Source organism: Mobula birostris, chromosome 2, assembly GCF_030028105.1.
Source record: "Mobula birostris isolate sMobBir1 chromosome 2, sMobBir1.hap1, whole genome shotgun sequence".
Classification (NCBI taxonomy): Eukaryota; Metazoa; Chordata; class Chondrichthyes; order Myliobatiformes; family Myliobatidae; genus Mobula; species Mobula birostris.
In genome coordinates, this window is record NC_092371.1 from 226,786,272 (window position 1) to 226,808,250 (window position 21,979).

The following is a 21,979-nucleotide window of genomic DNA, read 5'->3' on the forward strand; positions in this document are numbered from 1 at the left end:
TACATGTTCTCCTTGTGACCATGAGTTTCTGCCAGGTGCACCAGTTTCCTCTCACTTCCTAAGGATATGCCATTAAGTATATGGCTACTGTAAATTGTCCTCAAGTATAGTTCAGTGGCAAAAAAAATGAGTTGAGAGCATATCATGTGAGTTTTGTTGTTGCAGGATAACCAGGAAATGGGGGTGAATGGAATTACAGAGGGCAATGGTCAGGGTGTGGGTTGATGGGAGTCAGCAGTTTAAATAGTGTTGGCATGGACTAGATGGGCTGAAAGGTCTGTTTCTGTGCTGTACTTCTTTGACTCTGTGACTACAAGTCAGGCAGCATTTATGGAGCATATGAACAGTCAACATTTCAGGCCAAAAACGTTCATTGACACAGAGGAACAAAGTAAGAGTTGCAAAATGCATGACATGTAAAGCATGTTAGGCTGTGGTGATGGAGAGAGAGAGAAACTGGGCTAATGGATGACTTGACCTGATACAGAGAAAGTACGGAGATATTGAGTGCAGAAGGTTGCAAGTGACAAAATGTATTGTTCCTCATGCCTGCATCTGGCTTTGTTATAAGAACAGACCACAGACAGATTTCTCAGAATGAAAGCTAGATGGAGAATTTAAGTGGCAGGAAATAGGAAGCTCTTAAGTCACTCCTGCAGACTGAATGCAGGTGGTCTGCAAGGTAGTCACACAATGTACACATTGTGTACACCTTATGAATACTAAACAAGAGAATTGCTGTGGAACATCTGTGGAACCAGACCATAATATTCAAAGTTTTTGGTTGATCTAGTCTTATTTTTTTTTTAACTCTGTTCCTCATGTAAACTGAAGGCAGCATAATTAAGTCTATACGACCACAAATGCCTGCACAAAAACAGTGTAGATTTTATGATGAACAAGAAATAAGTTAAACAACAGGACCATCAAGAAATAAAAGCAACAGTGGCCCATTAAGATACTTTACTATTGCTCTACCATTCAGTAAATTCAAGTCTGCACAGTGTCTTATCCACCTTCCCATTACAACTCCAAGTTCTTTGATTTCCATAGTATTTAAAATTAAATCTCAACCTCAGCAACTGAGCTTCTAAGAACTCCGGAAACAAATATGCAAAAAATTACCACCCTGTTCATAAATACTTTTCATCAGAATATCCTGAACGGCTAAGCCTTCATCCTGAAACTACAACTCCTAACAGTAGAAACTCCAGCTCAAGAAACAGCTTCTCACATTTATTCTCCCAGAAGTTTGTACTTATAAGATCACCTTTAATATTTCTAAACAATATTCTTCCTCACTCTCTGAAAAGGGTAGCCCCTTCATTTATGAAATCAATCCAGTGATGTCATCACCTTTAGTGCCAGCCATCAACTTCTCATTCTGAACACTAATTTGCTTGCTATCTCAACCAGACCACATTTCAAACCTATTCTTTCTACGTAACCCAGAATGAAATTCTGCTCACATCCTCTCCATCACAAAATTTGACTGCTTGCATCTCTGCTATAGTGTGTCAGTTACCACTTCAGCCTGTTAATGAAACTTGCTCTAAGTAAACTTATAACATCTTTTCAAACAAGATGTTTAAAAAATGTTAAGGAGATGCAGCACGGAAATAGATTCTTTGGGCTACTGAGTCTGTGTGAAACACCAAGCACCTATTTCTACTGATTCTACACTAATGCCATTTAATTTACCCCACATTGCCACCAACTCCCTTCATATTCCTCCACTCACCCACACATTAAGATCAAGTTAGAGTGGCAAATTTACCTATCATCTTGCTCTCAACCTCCCCTGGACCTTTCGGTAATCTAAACCCATCACCTCCCACAGAACAGATAACTTCTTATAATCTAGCTAGTATAAGTTCACATTGCCTTGTCTCCCAATCTCATACCTTTATCCTTAACTTTATCCTGTTAAGCCATTAGCTTTAATATTTCACAACACCTTGCAGTGCAGGAACAGATTCACCAGCCTGATCATAGCCCCAATTTGCAACTTTTGAAACCTGCATAGGGTGTTGTTTAAATGTGTGCGTGTGTGTGTGTGTGGGGGGGCGGGGGGTCTCTGCATCTGAGAGCTAGTCCCAGATCATCAAGTCTCTAGTGAAACAATTTCACCCATCTCCCCTAAATCCTTCCTCTAGTTACTATAAATCCATGCCCCGAGCCTTTGCTGCTCTACTCAGGGAAACAGATTCTTCCTATTTGCTCTGTCCATTCCCTTTAACCACCTTTGTTCTAGGGATACAGCCCTAATCTCTCCAATCTTTCTATTTGCAATATTACAGTCTTCCTTAGTTCTACTTTCAGGACAACTTGTGAATCAAAATAAAGGTAAAAAATGATTGAATGTATATGTGTCTATTGTGGAATTCCTGTTCCAAAAGGTGTTTCCCCATTTGACCTGAAAAACAGAGATGCTTTGAGACTGGCCCCAAGTAAAAAAAATTGCTCGTATTTGTTCACTTTGTAACACCAGGAACACTTTTCCATCATGGATTTTCATTTTACATTACTGAAAAAAGCTTCAGCTGTAAAATCTGTGTATAATGATTTACAATTACCTACCAGACAAGTAAAAATTCTTAAGCTCTGCACGTCGGATTTCTTTCCTTTGAACAGATTTTCTTTTGTCATCTGCAGGATTATCCCCTTTTTTCAATGAATTTTCTGAATTATCCATGAACTTTTCATTGTCAACCATATGTCGTGAAGACACACGGAGATTTTCTTTAGAGTCATCTTCACCAGTTTGTATTTCTATTTTAGGCAATGGATTTTCAGTATTGCAGCTTGTAGATTCTGCTTCCTTTTGTTTTAGTTGCTTTGTTCTTTTCAACCTTAAAACAAAACAATGTGCACGTAAATAGAACTTGCATCTAGAGAAATTATAGTAGAAATGTAATTTTCACTGAAGTACTCTGCAATGCACGGTGATGATGATGATGAGGAGGAAGAGGTGGCCAAGGATGATTATATGAAATATAATTCATTTTACTTCTCATCTTATGCCTGGACACATTTCAAATAATAAAGTGCCATTATCTGAGCACATTACAAAACATATTCTTATAGCCAAAATCACTCATTTCAGTTTTGGATTTTCAACTGATTTAGCTTCAGTAAGTTTAAGGAAGTTCCAAATTTCAAATATCATTTGTGCGAGGAACATTCTCTTGTTATCACCTGGAACAGTTCCTCTCTAAATTTAAGATTATGACATCAATTTTGAACTCCTTTGATCTAAAGAAAATGTTTCAAAATTAGATTTTAAATATTATATAAATAATTAAAAGCCTGGAACTATGAAGGAGCAATGGGATTAAGGGATTCATGAACAGCAATCATTCATATTGGAAAAAGGTCATTAAAGTAAACAGCTGCAATAAGGTTACTGAGTAAGGAATCATAATACAAAGGGGTAAATGGCTGTGTTAAGCTCTGCTTAAATTGCATCTGGAATAGTTTAATTATTTTTGGCAACATTTTCACATTAGAAGATTAAAATTAGTATGTACGATGGTTAAAAGCATTGAAGGACAAGAGGGTGAACAGAACACTCTCAATTCTTCTTTTTAAACTATTAATAAAATGTTGTGAAAGTAGCAAAGGTCTGGTACATCATAGTGAGGTATTCAACATGGTCCATCTTTCCAATTAGTGTGTAACTATTATCCCTTTTCTTGTTTTCCTACCTTCTAACCGGGATACATCTCTTAATTGTGTATTTTAAAAGTAAACTGGAAAAACTGGCTTAAAAGAACAAACTGCACATTCAGATACTTTTCTAGCTGTTGCCTACTGTGCTTCTTTTACAATGATCCAATTAAACTCAATTTTGAGATTAATTGTCCGAATGGTCTACTAAAACAATCAGTCATTTCAAATGACCTACTGAAATTGACCTTATATTCTGTATTCTCCTTCAAAATCAGTTTTATTGATCATGATGCATAGATTTCACATTATATTATTAATGTCCACTTTTCCACTGTAAATTAATATATCAATTCAATATATTCATGCACACCAAGAGAAGGAATTGGAAATATTTGAACTCAATTGTAATTCTAGGTTATTGGCATGCTTTAAAAATCTAGAGCAACAATTACAATGAATGATATATACATGCTTCCATAACAACAGCAGAGCCATTCAAATGTTGTTTCTTAATGCCCTGTAAAGCATGCTGCTATATATGTATGGGAGCAATAGGAAATGTTGTTATTGTCATTTGCAACAGCAGCCTAAAAGAGCAAGTCTACTAGAGAATGAGCTTCAACAGGCTGGCAACAGGCATCAACTCATGGAATGACGTAGAAGTAACATGTGATAATCCAAAGATTTAATCTCTACTGCCCTCTGATCTATCATATACCTTCTCCTTTTGTGTTTTCATCTTCAGACCTTCTTCATTATATTTCCTTTATTCCATCTTTTGCCCAATACAGGTAACAAATTATGGATCTGACATATTAGGTGTTGCCTTCTCTATAAATGCAGCCTGATTTGCTGAGCATTTCTAATATATTATATATTTGAATGAGAAGACTCCATTTCAAGAGGCATTTTGGGCACATGGTTTTCCTATGTCCAATTAGAGAGTTTCAAATGAGAGGACTGAAAGACAGGAGTATCCTAACAGCTATTAGTAGCTTTATTGTAGAGTTACCCAGTATTAGGTAAAAATAATGTCGATTGGTGAAAATTAAATACATCCAAAAACTTATAAAACAAACAGGATGGTGTTAACATAGTGTTTAATTGATTTTTTAAGTTACTAGTTTCCTCTATAGTAATTGTGACACAGTTGTGGTTTCCAAGAAAAAAAATTCAAATCTTTGCCATACACCTTTGTAACCAAAGGCATAACTACCTACTCCTACATATGATGTTACCAGCCAACAGAAAACATGACATCAATCCAACCAAGATATTGTTTCAGCATTACTCATGAGATGATGTCACCATAATTTAGTACCTGAGGAACACGGGTTAAGAAATCCAGTAAACCTGACACAATATGGTACTTGTGAACAACAACAAATCATCTATAGTTAAAGTACAATAATCCAACATCTGAAAGTTCATGTTTTGATGGTTTGGCATCTAACTCATTTGTTGGTCTGGTTTGTGAGATGGAAGTTCCCAATTGCAAGTAGGGTGTGTAAACAGAACTGGGTTGTGCTTCAAAAGCCAGGAGTCACGAACACCCATGCTTGTAGCTGGAGCTAAGGACCAGAATACTTACCCATTTCCTCTTCCGCTTAAACTTGCCAAGTTCACTGGAAAATTTATTATTGCATAGCTATTATGAAAAAGTTCAAATAATATGAGTCTTAATAGTACTGACATCTAATAGTCAGGAAGGGAAAAAAAACTAGTCTGGCATTAGTAATTGTGCAGGATTCCCTAAAGGTTAATCTGCAAGCCGAGTCTGTGGTGAGGAAGGCAAGTGCAATGTTAGCATCCATTTCATGAGGACTACAATATAACAGCAAGGATGTAACGTTGAGACTTAATAAAGCAACAGTGAAGCCTCACTTGGAGTATTGTGAGCAGTTTTGGGACCCTTATCTTAGAAGGGATGTGCTGAAACTGGACAGGGTTCAAAGGAGGTTCATGAAAATGATTCCACGATTGAATGGCTTGTCATATGAAAAGTGTTTGATGGCTCTGGACCTGTATTCACTGGAATCAAATGGTAATATGCCTTGATAGAGTGTATGTGGAGAGGATGTTTCCTACGGTGGAAGTGTCTAAGATCAGAGGACACAGCCTCTGAATAGAAGAGGGGCATCCTTTTAAAATGGCGATGAGAATGAATTTTTAGCCAGAGAGTAGTGAATCTGTGGAATTCTTTGCCACAGGCAGCTGAGGGAGCCAAGGTTTTATGTATATTTAAGGCAGAAGTTGATAGATCCTTGATTGGTCAGGGTATTAAGAGATATGGGCAGAATATTGGGACTGAGAGGAAAATTGGATCAGCCATTATGAAATAGCAGAGCAGACTCGATGGGTTAAACGGCTTAATTCTGCTCCTATAACTTATGGTCTAATGTCCAAAGCTGCCACATTATGGGAGTTTTATTGTATTTAACATCGATGCACCAAGTCCCTTTTGTACCTCAAATACCAACTTATTGTTGGTCATTTCCCACCACTTCCCCTGATGTACTGCAATCACTCTGGATACATATGATATTCCAACTCATTTCAAAATTGAAATTGTTTGCGTAGTCACACAACCAAAGGAAGTGGAGGTCATTCACATAATTATTAAAAATAGCATTAAATATATAAGTGATGACTTATTTCTCCAAATAGAAAAACAAACAGCAGTGTAGAAAAATTATAAATAATTATTCAAACCTTTAATATTATCAGAATTATTGAAAACTAAAGTACCTCCAATCTTTTGCTCTTTGATTGTAAACTCCTATGTTACTCACAGCCAACATGCAAGCACGGTAAGCAATAAAAACAAACAGTAAAGAAAAATTTCCTTGCAGGGAATGCAGAGTTCACTGGAATAATTCCTGCAATTTAAGGGATTTCCAATAGAAAGAGGTTCAAAAGACTTAAGTGCAATAAATATAGAAGGATGAGATTTTACAAGACTAACAGGTGATCCTCAGAAGCGCCAATTATTTTTAAGAGATTATATGCAGTAGTTGCTGGAAGGCTGTTCCCATGAATGCACAGTCTAGATCCATGGGAAAAGCTTCATAATCAGGGACAGACTCTTCAGACATCTATGAGAAATTTCTCCTCTTGCACAATTGTCAAATTTTGAAACTCTGTTCGAGAGATTATGGATAGTTAGGCGTTGAATATAATACAGATTGAGATCAACAAATTTTTGGACGCAAAGAAAATTGAAAGAATTGGGAAGGATGAAGTTGAAGCAGGTCTTAATCTTATCGAATAGCTAAACAGGCTTGAATGGCCCAACCCATATCTTATTTCACATACTTGGAGACTATTTAACCACGGTCAATTATCTAATTACACTGCATAAATATAATACTGAATTCCATTTTCCCCAGTTCACAAATTACACCAAACTTTAAGATTTTGGCTACATCTTAAATATTTAGTTCCTCATTGAATTATGGATTGTTCAGCATTACATTAAAATGCAAGAACATCAGCGTATTTCAGAATGGGAAGTAGTGTAAATAAGCAAAGTTACTTCTCAAAACTATTAAACTGTGGTTGAGTGGAAAGTAGTCTATAACTTCTCCTAGAATATCAAACTGTGCCATCATCTACTATCTCCTAGAGCAGACACAGTGACCTTTCTCAACCTCCATCTGCACAAAGAACTGAGAGGCAATGAAAATGTTCAGCATTGAACTCGTTAACAAAATGTGTACATATATGATTAGCAGAGTGCTTTTTGCTCAAGGCCGACTCTGTAAACTTTCCAACAACTAGCACTGTACCATGTCAAACAATAGTTCTTTGCATGGTAGAAATCCATTTTTAAGTAAGTAAGTATCAAGGTTTTGTTAGGAGAATGGTGATCCCAGGTGATTAGCAAAGGAGACAGCAATAGAGTGTGAACAATTAACAGGTTAACAAGTAACTATTAACTAATGAACTATTAACTATTATCACGTTCTAAGAGGAAAGTTGGGCATTCAACATCCTAATAATGGAATTAAGGCTGTGGGAATGATAGAAGAAAGCAGGTGAATTAGGAGAGAAAATAGAGAAAAGTAGGGAGATCAGATTAATGAAGGGGGGGTTAAAACTTCAGGAGAAACAATTAAAGAAGCTTTCGACTTGATTCCTTCCGTATGGCCATATATACCATGAAATTTTCCAGGTAATTAAATAATAATGTAGCTCGCATCCGGAATTTTCCAGGTAGCTGACGACTTCCTCCCATGCCGTTCTGACGTAGTTGGAATTCGCGTACGTGGCAAGTTACAGCAGTGGTTTGCCATTGCCTTCTGCCGGGTGAGTTTTTTTTCCCCAAAGAGATCACCAGCTCTTAACCCCGCACAGATGGAAAGCGTGCTGGGGGGGAGCCGGCTGGGTTTGAACTTCAGAACCTCCGCCCTGCAGTCCAGCACTGATGCCACTACGCCACCAGCCGGCAAATAATTACTTTAAAAAAACCCAGAACATTTACTAGTTGCAGTAATGTTTTATAATATGTACTTAATGGTAAATATATTTTTTTCCATTGATTCCCACAGGTGATTTCAGAGTCAAAAAGAGTCAATTAAATCAACATAGTATGGAATGATAGTTGACAGACTGGATAAAGTAGCAGATTTCATTCACCAAAACCACGGTATCATAATGGTTAGCTCAACGCTATTACAGAGCCATGTTCTCCCTGTGACCGCATGGGTTTGCTCTGGGTGCTCCATCTTCCTCCCACATTGCAAAGATGTACAGACAGGTTAGTAGTTTAATTGGTCACATGGGTGCAACTGGGCAGCATGGGCATGTTGGACCAGTAAGGCCTGTTACCTCTGTCCTGTATTTCTAAATAAAATTTTAAAAACATTAGGGTTTCCTCCTGGTGCTCAGTTTTCCTCGCACAGTCCAAAGATATATCAGCTGGTAAATTAACTGGTCATTGCAAACTGTCTCAATGATTAGGCTGGGGTTAAATCGGGAGTTGCTGGGTGGCATGGCTGGAAGGGCCTGACAGGCCTGTTTTGTGCTTTATCTCAATAAATAAATAAATAAGCAACAAACAAACAATGAGCTTTTATAACAATCTAGTAATTCATTGGCATCAATACTGATCCAAATTTTTAATCTCTGATTAATAGAATTGAAATTCAAGTAACTGCTTTATGTCTCTGATTAATAGCCTGTACATCTGGATAGTAGTCTGGAAAATTAATCATTATGCTACTAATAACCACTGAAATGATCATTACAAAGCTAAATAATTATTGAGTTTTTAAATACTGTAGAAAAGGTAGCACAAGGAATTTACAAACATATTTAACAGGGAAAACTGAGCTTACCAAAATTTAACTGCACAGAGTTAAATGTGCTATTCTTTGCCAGGTATTACAGAGCATTTACTACTTTGTGTCCAAAAGTATGAATTGTTGGTGTACATCAGTCTCTTTAATTCTAATTGTAAACATTTAGACATACTGTATATCCCATAACTGCAGAAATCTTTCCAGTAATGCCTTTTATAGCAATAACCTATTGGATCAAATGATCCAATATTTCAGATATAAACTTAGAAATTATGCACACATGCAACTGAAAATAAGTGCTCATAAAGTTGCCGAAATTAAAATGGATGAACTATGATCTTCAAGTTAAATTCATGACATGTCAGTGCTTGCAGAAAATAAAGCCCATAGCAATGGCAGATAAACATACCATAAATCACCAGCGGTACAAGGTACTTGCTAACTGTCTACACATACTTCAACATTTCTTCCCTTGGTCTTCCACCAATTTCTAACAAACTTACCAGTGCAGATTTAGTGAGAGGCTACAGAGAGAGACGTATGGGGACGTCATGTGAAGCAGCCTGAAAATAGTCAAAAAGTAATAAAAATTTAAACTAGGATATCTTCAACAGCAAATTGGATGTACAACATGAGAAGCAACAGACACAAAATGCTGGATGAACTCAGAAAGTCAGGCAGCATCTGTGGAACTGATAAACAGTAGTCAATGTTTTGGGCCAAGACTCTTCTTCAGAACTGGAACAGAAGGGGGAAGACACTAGAATAAAAAGATGGGGGGAGAGGGGAAGGACAGTAGCTCAAGGGTAATAGGTGAAGCCATTTGGGGTGTAAAGGTAAAGGGCTGGAGAGAAAGAAATCTGATTAGAGTGGGCCGCAGGAGAAAGGGAAGGATAAGGGGGTCTGGGGGAAGTGATAGGCCGGTGAGAAGATGAAAGAAGCCAGAGTGGAGAATAGGAGGAGGAGGGAGGGGGAAGGAATTTTCTTTTTGAACGGAAGGAGAAATTGATATTCATGCCACTAGGTTGGAGGCTACCCAGATGGAATATAAGGTGCTGCTCCTCCCCCTGAGGGTGGCCTCATCTTGGTACAAGAGGAGGCCATGAACAGACATAGAGAGGAGAATGTCCTAAAAAAAATCATGCTTGGTCATTTTATTGAATGTTCCTGTGATGGCTGAAGGTACATTAGTAATTACAGGAAAGATTTTATTGGCACACCAGGAACTTTAATACAGAAAACATTTCCAAATCTTAATAGGTTAAAGCCACATTACTACAACAATAAAGCAAAAAAAAATGCAATGACATGGCATTTTGGAAGACAGCAACTTTCCTTCCCACAGAATTTGAAAGCTATCAAAAACAAAGGAATAGTGTTAAATTATTTCAAAGTGTTATGAAATATAAATTAATGAGGGAAGATTTAGTAAGCACTTCCCAATCAACAGTTCTACTCCATGTTATGCTCGAGTACATAAATAACATTCTCATTTTGGGCAATCCAAACTTCACGTTGAGGATGGTAAAAAATATTCTCCCCAGGTGAGTCATAAGGCATCTCCAATAAGGAGTAAATATTTATTAGCAAGTTGAGCCAAAAACCCAGTTCTCAGCCTGACACGTCTGTACAGCTGTGGCCACAAAACTTGCATGATTGGTTTCCTTCATCCTAGCAATGAAGGTCTTCACTCTTCCCTATAACACACAGCTGTAAAATAGAACCAGAAAAACAACTTGATGAGGGGGAGGAAGAAGGACAATTTTAAAATATTTTAATATAGAACATAGAAGAGTACAGCACAGGAACAGGCCCTTCAGCCCACAATGTTGCACCGAACCAGTAAAAAACACCCAAACACTAATCCCTCCTACCTAAATAAAGTCCGTAACCCTCCATCTTCCATATATCAACATGCTTATCCAAACATCTCTTTAAAGCCTCTAATATATTTGCTTCTATCACACCAGGCAGCGCATTCTAGGCATTCACTACTCTCTGAGTAAATAACTTGCCCCTCACATCCCCCTTGAACCTGTCACAATAGTCATTTGTTACATTATTTTCGCATAGAAGCATACGCTATGCATGGTAGACATTGACACCAAATACTATGCAGATGGTGAAAGTCAAGATGAATAAAAACAATGCCGTCAGGGGTGCTGTACCAATTGATTTCAAACCCAAATTCTCTGGCAGGTGGAAGCAGGGTAAGTTACCAAATTGCGGTATCATGTTGAAGAGACAACACAACAAGAAACAGCCTGGTTTAATATTTTAATCAGAGGTGCAGCCAGTACTCTGTGGTCTGGAGTACTTTAATTTGACACAGATTAAATCAATGAGAACTATAACCTTCTATCAACACAATAAAAAACTTTTAAACACATATTACTGTGAATGACAGAAAGCAAACTATCCTGGGACAGGTATGGGAGGTGGAAATCAATATAGATTTTCTTTGCTGGCTAATACACCGTAAGGAGTCAGAATTTAGCTGGGAAACTAATGGCCTTTGACAATATTTATTTTAAGTTCAGATATTCACTATCTAATGTCAGACATGAAGGGTTCCTATTCAGTTCCAAAGCATGTGGAGAAAACAATCACTGTGGATCTGCATCTCAAGATTACAGTAGGCACTGTTCTAACAAATAAAACGAAAAAAATGATAGAAGATGGATAGGAATTGGATTATTTGCAGAAGGATGACAATTGAGAATTTTCTTTTGAGCATGTATTTAAAATTCTGCAAGACTGAATTCTACTGCATTTCTGACGCCAAAGTAAGAGGAATAAAGTACTGGACTGCCAGAAGCTAATCGAAAGCATTAATGATCTGCAGATCTTCTTCTGTCTTTAAATTCTCAGTTCAACCTCACTGGGTTTTGTATGCCAGAATATGCACATTCCATGAAGTACTGTGGTAAAACGAGAGGAGAGAGATTGTGACAGAGACACATGAAGTGATATCTCCCCTTCCCCCAACCCAGAGACCTCTTTGGTTACCCTGACTGTAATATTCTGAATGCAGGACAAACCATTCTAGTATGTTAAAGGCACTTGCTCTATCAGTCAGGTTGTATACTATGCATTTGGATTACATATGCTCAGTAAAAGAATAAGCAGGTGTTGTTATTTTAATTGGATTCTTTATTAAGGACCTGAGGACTGACAAAACAAAGCTCAATATCAGCAGTCTCAATTATGTTAAAATCTAAGTCTAGAAAGCATGCAGATTAAAGAAACCAGTTATTAATGAAGAAATTAAGTAATAGAGGAGAATATGTACACAGAAATCTGTCTGCTTGTCTGTCAAAAAGTAAATCAGCAGAACTATTTTAGCAGTACAAACCTGAGCTTGAAGGCACAGAAGCAGAACCCAGTTGTTTTGAATATGCATCCAAATATGTGGAAGTGCTGCAGGGCATTAGCCCACCCATGTAGTGCCAATTTTGTGCATTCAGCCCTAATCCCTCTAAGCCAGGGGTTCCCAACATTGGAGTCCACAGACCCCTCAGTTAGTAGCATAAAAAAGGCCAGGAAGCCCTGTCCTTCCATGTATCCATACAGGTGTTTCTAGTACAATATTGTTGTACCTGTCTCAACCACTCTGTTTGGCAGTTCATTCCATACACTCACTACACTTTGCATTCTAAAGTTGCCCACCATGTTCATTTCAACCTATCTCCCCCTCATTCCAAATCTATGCCCCTTAGGTTTGGCACCCCCCCCCCACCACACCCAGAAAAGATTGCTACCATCCACTTTATCTTTTCCCCTCATGATTTTATAAACCTTTTTAAGGTCACCTCTCATTTATTCCTTGGGAGTGAAAGAAAGGAATAAATAGCTAGCCTGGCCAAATGCCCCCTATAACTCAGGTCCTCTAGTCCTAGGAACATCCTCGTCACTCTTTTCTACATGCTTTCCAGTTTAATCATGTCTTTCCTATAAAGACAACCAAACCTGTACACAGTACGCTAAACGCAGCCAATTAACCTGTCTAACTTGAACATAATGTCCCAACTCCTATGCTCAATGCCCTGACTGATGGCGGCCAATATGTTAAACACCTTTTCACCATCTATCTGTGATATTGCTTTCAACAAGTTATGCACTTGCACTCCTGGGTCCTTCTGTTCTATTATGCTCCCTAGTGCCCTGCCATTCATAATATAAGTCCTATGCTGGTTTGACTTTCCAAAATGCATCACTTAACACTTATCTGTATTGAAATCTATTTGCCACTTCTCAGCCCACTTCCCTAACTGATCAAGACCCTTCTCAGTGTTCTATAATAATCTTTACCATCAAGAACACTTCCTAATTTTGACACCTGTATCCTTATCGATCAAGTCTTGCGCATGTGTCCAAATCATTTATATAATGAATGAACAACAAGGGTCCCAACAACAACCACTGTGGCACACAACTAGTCATAGGCCTCCATTCCAAGAAACAACCTTCAACTACCACACCCTTACTATGAATCCACCTTACTACCTCTCCCTGGATTCCATGGGACCTTCCAAACCAGCCAACCAAATGGGACATGGTTGAAGGCCTTGCATAACACAGCATCTGCTGCTTAAACTTTGGTTATTTCTTCAAAAATTTCCAAAAGGTTCATCCAGTATGCATAAAGCCATGATGACTCCTAATCAGATTCTGTCTGACCAAATGCTGGTAGATCCTGTAGGTCAGAATTTCTTCCTGTAACTTCCCCACTACTGATGTCAGGCTGATCACCCTGTAGCTCCCTGCCTTGTCCTTGAAATTGTCCTTGATAGGCAGCATACACCTTGTCCCTGGTAATATGAGTGCCTTCAAAAACATCTCCATCTGTTTCCCTTTTCTCTTGAGCAATCATAATTTTCCCTTCAACAAACATCAAGGAGAAATACTCATTAAAAATCCCACCCATCTCTGACAGCTCAAGATATCAGCAAGCCCTGCTGATTTCTAAGGGGACTTACTCTCTCCCTAGCCACCTGTTATTATTTATATAGCTATAGAACCTCGTGGGATTATCCTTAACCTTCCCTGCCCAATTCATCGCACACTCCCACTTTACCTTCCTTATTTCCCTCTTCAGTGTATTCTTAATCTTTTTTATAGTCATCATGGATTCACTTGTCCCCAACCTCCTGAACCTGTGTACAGTTCCTTCCTTTTTACAACCAGAGCCTCACTCGTCAGCCAAAGTTGCTCTTTCACCCTAGAACATGCTCATTTCTATTCGCTCCTACTCCTTAAAACAAACTAATGTGAGAACTTAGCTAATTCTCCCAAAATTAACCCTGCTTCAGTTTAGTACCTTGATTTGTGGACCTGTCCTATCCTTTTCCATCACAATCTTAAACCTAATAGAATTATGGTCACTAGATCCAAAGTGCTGCCACTTCAGTTACTTACTAGAAGTCCCTACTAGAAGTCCAGTATCATAACCTCCAGAATATATTGACTCAGGAAGCTTTCCTGGACACATTTTACAAACTATATCCATACAGGCCCTTAACGCTCTGGGTTGTCCAGTCAAAACCAGGAAAATTAAAATCTCCCACTAACGCAACTCATTTGTTCTTACAACAATGAGCAATTTCTTTACACACCTCCTTTTCAAGTTCCCACTGACTACTGATGGGTATATAGTAAAGCCCCACTCCTGTTTTTATTTCTAAATTCTACTCATAATGATCTCACTGGATGATCCCACAAGTATGTCAGCCCTAAGCACTCTTTTATGTCCTCCTTATTAGATGGGTATACCACCTCCTCGCTTACACTTGTACTTCTGTCACACATGGAACGTGTGTACACTGGAATACTGTCCTGTCCTGCCAGCCCTGCCCTTCTCAGCCATATTTCTGTTATGGCTATAACATCCCATTCTCCAGACTCAATCCACACTTTGAATTTATATATATATATATATATATATATATATATACACACACACACACACACACACACACACACAGAGCAAAAGAGCAGCTCACAAAATTCTTCAAAATCCAAAATCTCAATACCCTTTAATAATTATCCTAAACCACATGTCAATTCTTTCCCAATCTTTTCCTGCAAATTCAATTGCTCAGACTGATCTAGGCAAAAATGCTGCAAGAACAGAAAGATTAGGGCGATAGATAATTCTATTTTGCTCATGAGTCAAACTCCTCCTCAATAATTTAAATCTGAACTCACATTGCACACTAGATTTAAAAAAACTCCACATATTTGCACTTCACATTCCACCAAACAACAGCAAATTAATCAAATTAAATGATTTCAAACATTTATAATTGAGAACGATATATTCAAAACTCAGAAAAATCAGATAAACTGCAGATTCAAGAAATATTAAAATATTGACTGAAGGTAAAAGAAAGTCTTAATTATATTATTTAATAACAAACTTAAGTGGGATCAACAACATGGCTTTTCAAATAACTGAATGTAGACATTAAGGTCAAATGCAAACACAAAATAAAAAGCATACCATATAAAATGCAAAATTGCTTACAAACTGAAACTTGCTCAGTTTAAACTCTGCTGCATAATTTAAACCACTTATTTAATTTTCCCTGAATAATCTATTATTTCCCAGAGTTACCTTCCCAACAATTCCCCAAAGCTCTTCAATCTCATTTCATAGTTCAGATTTCTTGTACATCAGTTTCATTGTCTGCTACTGCACTGCCACCCATGGTTTGATATCCTCATCATAGCTCAATGTGAATCTGCAGTTTCGCTCCAGTCCCAGTTGTAAATAATAGTACTATAACAGCTTGCATGAATGCTTGACTCTGAATAAAGTTCTTAAAAAGCAACAGGGTGAAATCCACAATTACTGTTCTTGGTCGTAATTAGATATCGTAATTGCTCTGAGAAATGCACAAATGAAGCTCAGGGGTATTTACTGTATGTTGTTATTGTATGTTCATTCGTATGTTACTGTACGTTCATTCGTAAGGCCAGCGATGTTGTGGGGATGGAACTGGACTCTCTCACAGTGGTGTCTGAAAAGAGGATGCTGTCTAAGTCGCATGCCATCTTGGTCAATGTCTCCCATCCACTACATAATGTACTGGGTGGGCACAGGAGTACATTCAGCCAGAGACCCGTTCCATCGAGATGCAACACAGAGCGTCACAGGAAGTCATTCCTGCCTGTGGCCATCAAACTTTACAACTCCTCCCTTGGAGGGTCAGGCACCCTGAGCCAATAGGCTGGTCCTGGACTTATTTCCTGGCATAATTTACATACTACTATTTAATTATTTATCATTTTATTACTATTTATTATTTATGGTGCAACTGCAACGAAAAACCAATTTCCCCCAGGATCAATAAAGTATGACTATGACTATTTATATTATGATTTTATTTAATATTCAAACCTGTACATAAAAACTTAGGAAAGGGCCCAAAGGGCAACTGGAATCCATGAATGATTGTCCAGGTTAACGCTTGATACATTTGAGCATAAATGAAAAACAGAGGAAACAGGTTAATTTTAAAACCAAAAAAAATTACACAAAAAACTACACAAACTGAAGGGAAAAAAACGAACCCAGTTAGCAATCCTGACAAAATCAGTAGAACAAGCAAATTTGTAGATGTTTTTAAAATGGGCAAACTGGAGCAATCTTTGTAATTTGATGACAATACAGTTACAGCCAAATCTAGGGCAGCATCAATGAAAGTGAATAGACAATCGATGTTTCAAGCCGAGACCCTTCATCAGAAAAGAAAGGGGGAAGATGCCAGAATAAAAAGATGGGGGGAGGGGAAAGGAAGACAAGCTGGAAGGTGATAGGTGAAGCCAGGTGGGTGGGAAAGGTAAAGGGCTGGAGAACGAGGAATCTGATAGGAGAGAAGAGTGGACCATGGGAGAAAGGGAAGGAAGAGGGGAACCAGGGGGAGGTGATGGTCAGGTGAGGAGAAGAGGTAAGAGGCCAAGTGGGGAATGAAAGAAGGAAGGAAGGAGGAGGGGAAAAGAAAAATAAAGAAAAAAATTAGTGGAAGGAGAAATCAAGATTCATGCCACAAAATTGGAGGTTACTTAGATAGAATACGATGTGTTTCTCCTTCACCTTAAGAGTGGCCTCATCATGGCGGAAGAGTAAGCCATGGACCAGCATTCAGAATGGGTATGGGATATGAAAACTTAAATGGTTAGTCATTGGGAAATACCATTTTTGGCAGAGGGAGTGAAAGTGCTCGACAAAGCGGTCCCCCAGTTTACGTCGAGTCTCACTAATGTAGAGGGGGCTGAATTGGGAGCACCAGATACGATATATGACCCCAACAAATCTGCAGGTGATGGGTTGCCTCACCTGAAAGTACTGTTTGGGGCCCTGAAAGGAGGTGAATGGGCATGTGGAGCATCTCTGTCACCTGCAGGGATATGTATCAGGAGGGAGATTGGTGCGGAGGGACGAACCAACAAGGCAGTCACAGGGGGAGTGATCCCTGCAGAGAGTGGAGAGTAGGGAGAAGTAAAGAGGTGTTTGGCAGTATAATCATGATGAAGATGGCAGAAGATGCTGAGAATGATGGGTTGGATGGGGAAGGCGAAGGAGGAGGATATCTCTTTGCCTCCAAAGAACGGGGTTTCTCTTCCTCCACCACTGACACTGCTCTCACCCACATCTCCTCCATTTCCCAGATGTCTGCACTCACCCCATCTTCCTGCTGCCTTAACAGCAACAGAGTTTCTCATCCTCAATTACTACTCCATGAACTTCCATATCTAACACAACACACTTTGCAACTTCCACCATCTTCAACAGTATCCAACCATCAAATACATCTTTACAGCCACCCCAGTCCAATTTCTGCAGGGATCACTCCCTCCATGATTCCCTTGTCCATTCATTCCTCCCCACTAATCTCCCTCCTAGCCACTCTCAGGGTGAGAGAGACCTTATACTCTTCCAAACTGAAGCATGAACATTGATTTCTCTTTCTAGTGATTTTTTTCTTTTTTCTTTTTCCCTCTTCTTTATTCCCCATTCTGGCTTCATCTCGCTTCTCCTCACCAGCCTATCACCTCCCCCTGGGTCCCCTTTTCCTTCCCTTTCTCCCATGTGTCACTCTCCTCTTCTATCAAATTCCTTCTTCTCCACCCTTTACCTTTCTCACCACCTTCTGGATTGCCCTCCTTTCTCTTTCCACACATTTTATTCTGGTATCTTCTGCCTTCCTTTCCAGTCCTGAAGAAGGTCTCAGCCAGAAACGTCGACTGTTTATTCACGTTCATAATGCCGTCTGACCTGATAAGTTCCACCAGCTTTTTGTGGATGTTGGTCTGGATTGCTGACATCTGCAGATATCTTGTGTTCTGAATGTGGGATGATGTTTTGCCTGACTGCAGTGTCTTTCGCAAGTTAGTGTCTCAGGTTACCAGATAAGAGATTTAGGACTGAGACAACAAAAGATTTTTTTTTAAATTCAGAGACTGGTGAATCTTTCTATCACAGAGATCTGTAGAGGTCGTAGGCCTTGCATTGATCAGGGCCAAATATGGATGTTGCATACCTGCTGTATAGACGAGCCAGAGCACTACAATATGGAGAGCAAACTGTTGCCCATGCAGTAGGCTTCCCCTGCGCATGCAGCTGATGAATCCAAAGAAACAGCAGAGACCGTTAGCTTAGCACCAGCGACATTGCAGGATTTGCCAGTCAGCACTGAACTCAACGTAGGGTCTCCAGCTGTGGACTTGCCTCAGGATTTACTCCCAAAGCCTTCGCCATTACCGGGTATAGCCACAAAGCAGCAGAGGTTTAATACCAGATATTTTCTTTTCCAAGATGAGCTGCCAACCATGGCTGATGAGCCCATCTGCCCAAAGCAACTGGTTTTAAGGTGCCAGTAGCCTTTTCCCCTTCTCCTGTTAGTAGAAACTGTTCTGCCGAGCTTGGTCACTAAACTATTGGAAGCTTTAACCCACTACTTCTTGTGGCTATGACAACCGTAGGAACTCTGTAGAGGTAAGACACTGAATATTCTTTAAGGAGACAGATAAATTTCTTAACTCCAAAGGCACTGAAGAAAAAGCCGAAATTTGTATAATCATACTGGACAGCAGAACAAGACTGAAGGCCCAACTGATCTACTTCAGCTATTTTCTATTTATAATATTTTACTAATGCAAGAGTTGGAAAAAAACCTATGCCATAATTATAAGAATTGAATGCTTTACAAAATAATCCTACCTATTCAACAGGTCAAAATTGGAACCCAATAGAGGTAAGTAGATACAATGTTCTCCTAATCTATATGAAACCTTCATTCTTCAGAAGTTATGCTGTCCAATTGCACATTATTTAGATGTAAAGGTTTCATTTTGTTCTGACATTGACTACAAGCTGACACCATTTCACAGCACAGCAGACTGCTGACACATTACATCATTCAAGCAGAGGGAAAAATACTTTTACTAAATGACAAAAATCTGCATCAAAAATATTGCTAAACGTGTCAATGCTCACATTCACTCCAATGAGCGTACCTTATGTTATTGGCTCTTCACTAATGACAGTGATAAGCAATGACTCATTTTAAAGTTGATTCAATGCACACTCTCACTCTAGGTATCTGAGAGAGAGGTAGGTGCCAGAACAGAGTTCATGCGAGATCAATTGATGTAGATTTTATTACGCAGAGAATACACAAAATATAAATGGTAAGGACATCTGTAGCATACCACTATAATACAAAATAAACTTAGTTAAAAACGTAGAGCCACTATTCATCATCTTCCTTCAATACTCATTTCTTGACATTACATCTTGTGAACCAAATTCCTATATGGCTATGGTAAAATATATCTTTTTTTTAAACCCCTGGGTTTCTTCCAGGTGCTCCGGCTTCCTCCTACAGTCCAAAGATGTATCAGTTAGTAGGTAAATTGGGCATTATAAATTGTCCTGTGATTAGGCTTGTATTAACTTGGTGGGTTGCTGGGTGGTGCAGCTCATTGGAAGGGCCTGTTCCGTGCTGTATCTCTAAATAAAAAATAAATAACAAATCCAGATATTAAACTAGATTTGAAATGAACTTATGACTGCACTTTTTACTGAAACTTACTTAATCATCCCCTCTGTTATTGTTATCAGTTTAATACTTCAGTTTAAATTAATCATAATAATCTAACCCCATGTGACTGGGTTGCTTAAAACAGATTCAGAAATGCTACTAAACACACATGTCACGACCAACTCAAAGCAAAGTCTGAATTAGTAGTTCGGCAGCATAATTTTCTTCCAGAGTCCAAATTCTACGAAGGCAACTATTCAAAAAAGAAAAAAACCCTAATATTACGATATACAGCAAAATGATGTACCACCACAACATGAAAATAGTAATGTAGCATTTATTTCTGATTAAGGTTCTAGGCCTGAAACACCGACTCTTTATTCCTTACCACAGTTGCTGCCTGACCTGCTGAGTTTCTCCAGCGTTTTGTGAGCGTAACTCTGGATTTCCTAAATCTACAAAATCTATTTCTATTTACTCTCATCACATTTCAATTTTTCTATACATGCATTCATTACGTCTGATATTTCCTTTCTTGCTTTTTTTTTCACCTTGTGTGTTTACCTGCGAATGAAAAGCAAGACTAAATGCTACTAGTGCTAAAAAGCCTGACCACCACTTGTACTCCTAAGTACATTTTTGTTTTCCTGTGAATTTGGCTCTGACAACACAAAACGATAAGATGGAAACATTGCAATTGTTCAAACCATGTTGCTTCACCAAGTTATTTAAGCAGTTCAGCTAAATAAAGATTTTCAAATTTTGATGAATGCTAAAGAGAATATTTATAAATCACTAAACTAGTAAGTGATTAATTCAATTATCACACAATGATTTCTTCCCATTTTTTTCTCTTAAGCGATAAAATGCTTTGGCAGAGGGTAATTTAGAGAAAGTATGGTCTAATATTAAGTTACATAGAAAAATTCTTAAATATTTCGTAGTTTTATCTTTATGTTTCAAGAAGCATTGAAATGGATAAGAGAATAAAATTCATGGCTTTGGTCAACTAGAATATGCAACTTTGGAACAGTATAACCAATTATTTAAAAACGGAGAGATTCTAAAAGCAAACCTTATCCAATAAATACCTCGGGCAGTTTGGACTTGGGCATGCAAACACACATCAGGACATATATGCAAGTTGAAAATAGTCAAGATGGCCTCACGACCATCTCACTTGCTTCTTTGCCATCTAATATAAACTATACCATTTCTCCAACATCTTGGATCTGTTGAGAAAGTCTGAATCAGTAGTTGAGAAAGACACTTTCTTTATTTTCTGTCACAAACCCCATTCCCCAACAGCGATCTACCTTCTTCATGGCTGCAGAGATCTGTCATGTTGTCAATTACATTAAGCATAGATTGGTTTTAAAAAAAGATTAGTATTAAAATTTAGGATTGGGGGCAATATGGCATATTCCAGATGCTTTTACTTTTTTTTTTTGCATTATTTATTTATTTTGTAATTTGTAGTAATCTTATGTTTGTTCTGTACTGCAATTGCAGAACAACAAATTTTTCTTTTTTTTAATTTTATTTTTATTTGGATAAGGAATTCACAAATATCATGTACTTTTTTCACACATATAACCTTTTCCATTTTTTTATATGTATAAAACTACAATTATTTATACATTCTTAAGTACACATTGAGATGATATAAAAGGAAAATAAACATTTAAATAGATAATTATGTACTGTGGTAAATCTAACCTATTAGAGGCTAAGTAATGGAATTAGTTGTTAAGAAAAATGGTAATAATAGTTTCCATATAACCCTTCTGGACCATTTCCACTGGTCCAAAATGTTGTATATAAGCCTATGTATCAACCATTGTAGGTGTTTATATCCTAATTTGTTCATGCTTGCTCCTGCCCACAGACATAATTATCCAATCCCTATGTACGTATTTACTTAATTTTTTCATTTTTTTATCCCTTTCCCAAATC

General features: G+C 38.1%; 1 protein-coding gene across 3 annotated transcripts in view; it reads right to left on the bottom strand.

The window, feature by feature from the left end:
- The window catches only part of LOC140194113 (nuclear receptor coactivator 7-like), a 121,582-nt gene that overhangs the window by 76,985 nt on the left and 22,618 nt on the right, over positions 1-21,979 (bottom strand). For all 3 annotated transcript variants that reach the window (XM_072251565.1, XM_072251566.1, XM_072251567.1), the window contains exon 3: positions 2,581-2,852. In XM_072251565.1, the coding sequence (XP_072107666.1) occupies positions 2,581-2,852 (272 nt within the window). The remainder of the gene's footprint in view (positions 1-2,580; positions 2,853-21,979) is intronic.